General features: G+C 56.3%; 1 protein-coding gene and 1 long non-coding RNA gene across 2 annotated transcripts; one reads left to right on the top strand and one right to left on the bottom strand.

The window, feature by feature from the left end:
- Window positions 1–1,380: 1,380 nt before the first annotated feature.
- Window positions 1,381–3,234, bottom strand: MSC (musculin). Its single transcript, XM_055546256.1, has 2 exons — window positions 2,518–3,234; window positions 1,381–1,611 (listed from the first exon to the last, which is right to left on the bottom strand). Exons 1-2 carry the CDS (start codon window positions 3,025–3,027, stop codon window positions 1,525–1,527), a joined length of 597 nt encoding a protein of 198 aa, XP_055402231.1. The 5' UTR covers window positions 3,028–3,234; the 3' UTR covers window positions 1,381–1,524.
- Window positions 2,843–4,777, top strand: LOC129626794 (uncharacterized). Its single transcript, XR_008702215.1, has 4 exons — window positions 2,843–3,262; window positions 3,500–3,633; window positions 3,830–3,888; window positions 4,508–4,777. It is a non-coding gene; the product is annotated as an uncharacterized LOC129626794 (long non-coding RNA).
- The last annotated feature ends 224 nt before the right edge of the window (window positions 4,778–5,001 follow it).

The raw sequence follows: 5,001 nt of genomic DNA on the forward strand, positions 1-5,001 counted from the left end.
AGACTCATTCCTACTCTGGATGTGTTGGCTGTAGGGAGTTCTTGAATTACTTGCAATTGTTAGCACTAAAGTGTCTTTTAGGCTGGAGAAATTCTTGTGTGTGTGTGTGTGTGTGTGTAAGAAAGAAGTGCACCTATATTGCTTTGAAGAGTGTATACCTTTCTTTCCACGTGGCCCTGACGCCAGAAGACTATTAAGGGCCTTACAAGCCTCTAGTCCCTGGCTTCCAAGAACCCTTGCCTTACGAATAGGAATCAGAATCAGAGAAAATAATGAGAGTTATACTTAAAATTGCAGCGATCCAAACCTGATCAACCCCTCCGCCTCCAACAATGACCCAATTCCCACACAGAGCCAAAGGGCAGCTTTAAATTAATTCCCAGACCAAACAGCCACGGGCAAAAAGACCACGTTTTGACGCCCCAGGGCACTTTTCACAATGCGTTTTATTATTCATAAAAAAATAAATTTATTTACATTTGCTAATTATTGTGGTAGTGCTGCCTGGGGCAGCGGCGCATTCCGCCGCATCATGGTCTCTAGTACGGAACAGCCTCCGCGCCCCATCCCGCCCGGAGGAAGAATGGGGGCGCCGGGAGGTGGAGTCGGAGGCGGGTGCCACCCGAGGGGGAAGCCAGGTGGGGACAGTCGGGAGTGGGGGGTGGGGAGGGGGCCTGCAAGTAGGTGTGGGAGGAGGGAGCAGAGGGAGGTGCCCAAGCAGACGCGAGCCAGGTCTGTGAGGAGAGGCGGATGCGAGGCTCAAGCCTTAGAAGGGGAGGGGGCAGACCTAAGCCTGGTTAAGGGGAGATGCTCGCCTCGAGGGACGGAGGGGCGTCACTGGCCCCCGGAAGCGCGACCGCAGGGAGTGCTCCGGGCAGACCCGGTCGGGTGGGTCTCTGCGAGCGCGCTCCCACCTCTCCCCGAACCGGCAGGGCATCGTGCGTCCGGCCCAGGGAGAGCAACCCTGTGCGATACAATTCTAGCACAGGTGTGCCGCGCTCCTCTCTTTGCAACTTAAAAACACACCCCGATGTAGGGTCTGGCGTGAAGACTTCGGTCTTTGAAGCCGGTTGTCCAGAGCGCGTTCTGACCATGGTCTAACCGTGAGAAGCTTGGGCAGTGCAAAGTCGTGCCATCACACGGTAGATCTGGCTCAGTTTGGAAACTAACCCCTAGGCGGCTGCGCGCTGGGCTCTGACTGCACCGCGGGGGTAGTCTATACAGCTAAAGCCCGAGGCTTGATCTGGGTCCGCGTGTAGTGTCGTCGCCCAGACCCGCGGCAGCAGAGCCGTCTGCGCCCTGCGATGCCAGGCTCACTGCCGACACCCGGGAACTGCCCACCCCCACCCCCAACCCCCCCAACGCCCGCCACCTGTCCAGTTCACGGTCCTGGGCTGGGGGAGTCTGGGAGAATCCAATGGAACGTTCTTCCCATTCTTGGGGCTTCTCACACTGTCTCCCTCCTCTCCCTCGTCCCCAAATCCGTGTGCTCAACCAATAATCCCAAGTGAGTTCGAGTTCGGTCTAAGCGGTGGTCCCACATAATCTGTTGGCCGCGGAGACTTCTTTGGTGTCAGAGTCGGGTCGTCCCGAGACCACAAATGGCCACGTCTGTAAACCAGAAAGAGCATCAGATACCGGAGAAACGATCATTTCAAACCGAAACCGCTCTCCAAAAGAAACCCCGGGATATCCCTGGCTTTGTGTAGCTCCGATTTTATCAGTATTCTGGGAATTTTTCGTGTCTTCTCTCTAAAACCAAGATTTTAATTTTACTGGATTTTGATCACGTAAGAAGGGAATTTTCCGTTCCTGCTGTCCTCACGGTGATTCCGAGAAATTTGCATGAATTTGGGATTTTGTGGCTTAGTTCCCTTCCCCCCAAACACACACACACACACACACACACACACACACACACACACACACCCATCCACCCATCAGCCATTCACTCCAAGAAGGAACTGGGATATGATCTTTCTCAAGCCGGGAGAGTTGGCAGGTCGAAGAGGGACTTTCCAGACAAATCCCGTTTGGGGAAACCTCTGCTATTCAAGAACTGAAAAAACCCAAAGGCTTTTAAAAAGGTCTCGGTCTTCCCTCCCTCCTTTCAGAAAGTAGGGCTGGTTGATTTAAACCTGTCAGACTCTTATCTGGAAAAAGTTAGGAGAGGAGACTTTTCGTTCTATCTGCCAAGGGACAGCGGACTCCAATGGAACGTAGATTTACCCCGGAAGCAGGATATTAGCCATAGTGATAGTAACTATCAACCGGCAAAAGCGTCACGCACAATGATCAGACTGATGCAAACACAGAAGGGTGGATGGTTCTCTTCCAGGAAAACGCCTGGCTCCTCCCGTAACTTGGGAGAAACCAAACTGGCCTCCTCACCACCCCTACCAGACCTACCCCCGCCCCACTTCGGGTTCTTCCCAGCGGCCAGACTCTGCCGAGCGCCGGGAAGCGCGCTAGGCATCACTCGACCGCCCCGGCCCGGGCCTCGCGAGCGGCGCCTACCAGGTTCACCGGGTGCACGTAGCCGTTCTCGTAGCGGTCCTCCTGCAGCAGCTGCCGCAGGTGCGCGATGTAACTGGAAGCCAGCCGGAGCGTGTCCAGCTTCGAAAGCTTGGTGTCGGGGGGCACCCAGGGCAGGCTGGTCTTGAGTCGGGAGAAGGCTTTGCTCAGCACGCGCATCCGGGCGCGCTCTCGGGCGTTGGCCGCGTTCCTCTGAGACTGCTTGCACTCGGCCGCCGAACCCTTGGGCGGGAGGGGCTTCTTGCCGCCGCCGCCCCCAGCCACCCGAGGCCGCTTCCTCTTGCAGCCTCCCGCGCCGCCCGCCGCGCCCAGCGCACAGCGCTCCTCCTCGCCGTCGGGGTCATCCTCCTCCGCAGACGAGTTGTCGCTGGGCGACACGTAGCTGCGCTCCGCGCCGCGGAGGGACGGCCTCTTGGAGACGGGGACCGGGTACCCTCGCTGCAGTCCCCGCAGCTCCATCTCCTCGGGGTCGCTCACCGAGCCGGTGGACATCGTTGCGTCCCCGGCGCCCCAGCTTTCTTCCCCCAGTCCAGTCTCGCGGCCTCCGCCTTCCGCTCCCTCGCGGAGGCGGGGGCCAGGCTGAACTCCGCAGGCGAGGAGAGATCTGGGTCGTGAACCGCGGAGCCTCGAGACTGATCCGGGAGAGCGTGGCCGAGAAGTCGGCGCCTGGGCCCAGGCTCGGCGCTCACTACCGCGCACCGCGCGTTTTGACCGGACTATTTATTCTGTACTCCTCGGAACAAACCACCCCGGCAAAGAAGAGGGGGTGGGAAAGGGGGGCAAGAGGTGGGGCGGGGGCGTGGAATGGGTGGGGACCGCTTTTCAGAGTGCCGAGAATCTGCCGGTGGGGGCGGGGAAGGGGAAGTCTCTTGAACTGGGATCTGGACCCCTGGGCTCGAGGGACCCATCACTGCGAGACGAGTGCTCCTGGGTGAGTGAAGGAGGGGATCTTGTTCGTACCCAGGTACCCACTTCCACCCCCTGCTAATCTTAACGGAGGCGAAGATCGCCGGACACTTGGAAACCCCAGGATCTCGACCTCTGCGTCCTTCCCCTCTTGTCAGCCGAAATGTATTTTCCAAGTTCATCATTCATAATGTATGACTGCCTATTCAAGCCCGGTCCGACAAAAGCGTAAAAGCTAAACAAGCAACACCGAACAATGGGCGAATTACCTCTCATTTTCCTCCCCTCTTTTCCTTAAACAGTTTGATTTACAAAGCACTTTCATCTACAGTGGTTCGTTTCCTTTTCCAACATCTGTGACTTAAATGTTATTATCTCCACTTTGCAGAACTTGAAGCTAAGCCGCAGAGATGGATGTTAAGTAAAGGACCCCATATCGACGGTCTGGTAAGCAGAATGTGGACTCAAAATCCGTGTGTAGAATCCCAGGCCCCTCGGTATTTCTGTCGCACAGCACAGGATGCTCTGCGTCTGTTTTCTGCTATCTGGGGAGTTCCACGCGTTAATTCTGTTTTCAGCATCAGAGTGCGGTAAGCTAGAGGGGTCCTGCCCGCGCTCTGAGTTACAGTCTAGGGAATCAATGACTATTTTCGATGGTGTGTTGAAGAGCACGCTCCTGGATTCAGCATGCAAAGTCAGCACAACCATCCAAAGTAAAACAAAACAAACAAGAAACCACGATAAAACAGCACCCAGAAGTATGCCCCTCAAAGGAGACAAGGCATAACTGCGGTCTCCTTGTTTGCTAACTGGGAGAGCCTTGGCAATACGTGGTCTGGGACTGTGTGCTTCATTTTTGGAGTGGACATCAATGGCCAGCTGTTGAGTGCCTGCTGTGTGTCAGGCACTGGATTAGGCGTCCGGTGCACCCCTTGAGTAATTAAAACTGAAACAACAGCAAAATAATTAAAATTCTGTGAGTGGGTTTGGGTTGGCCATGCCATTCTGCACTGAGGAAACTGAGTAGTCACACCCGAATTAGGTATACCTGTCCTTTCCCTACAAGCCTACAGCCAAGCTGAGAGAAGCTTAAGGAGACAGATGGGCAGTCGACCCGGGACGGTGCGGGCAGAAGCCGCAGGCCAGCCTCGCCCCAACGACTCCTCCAGCAGAACAAATGCGCCGGGCTTGGTGCCTGAAGTGCCGCAACAGGTGGCTGGCCAGGGCTGACTTCATCACTCAGGCATCATCGTTCCACCTTCGTCTCCCAGGCCAGGCCTCCCTGTGGGGATGTTTTGCCAAACCCCTCCCTCTCGCCCCGTTTGCAGAGGTTTTCTCCCGATATATTTTGCCATTTGGGGGAGGGGGTGGGGGTGGGGGGGCAGAGCTGGGGGAGGGTCTCCTCTGAGGTCAGTTGAGTAAAACGCTCGCTCTCAGTTCTCTCGGTGCTGGGAAAACTCAGGGAGTACTTGACAGAGCTAGAAATCTTTCCTGGACCGCTGCTTGAACTTGAACTTGACTCTAGGTGCTGGGAGAAGGAGGGGCGGTTGGGGAGAGGAG

This window comes from Bubalus kerabau, chromosome 14 (assembly GCF_029407905.1).
Source record: "Bubalus kerabau isolate K-KA32 ecotype Philippines breed swamp buffalo chromosome 14, PCC_UOA_SB_1v2, whole genome shotgun sequence".
NCBI classification, from domain to species: Eukaryota; Metazoa; Chordata; class Mammalia; order Artiodactyla; family Bovidae; genus Bubalus; species Bubalus kerabau.

Coding starts and splice junctions, on each gene's coding strand:
- MSC (XM_055546256.1), bottom strand. CDS start 3,027: ATGTCCACCGGCTCGGTGAGCGACCCCGAGGAGATGGAGCTGCGGGGA. Junction 1,612..2,517: donor ACGTGCACCCGGTGAACCTG/GTAGGCGCCGCT, acceptor TCTGGTTTACAG/ACGTGGCCATTTGTGGTCTC.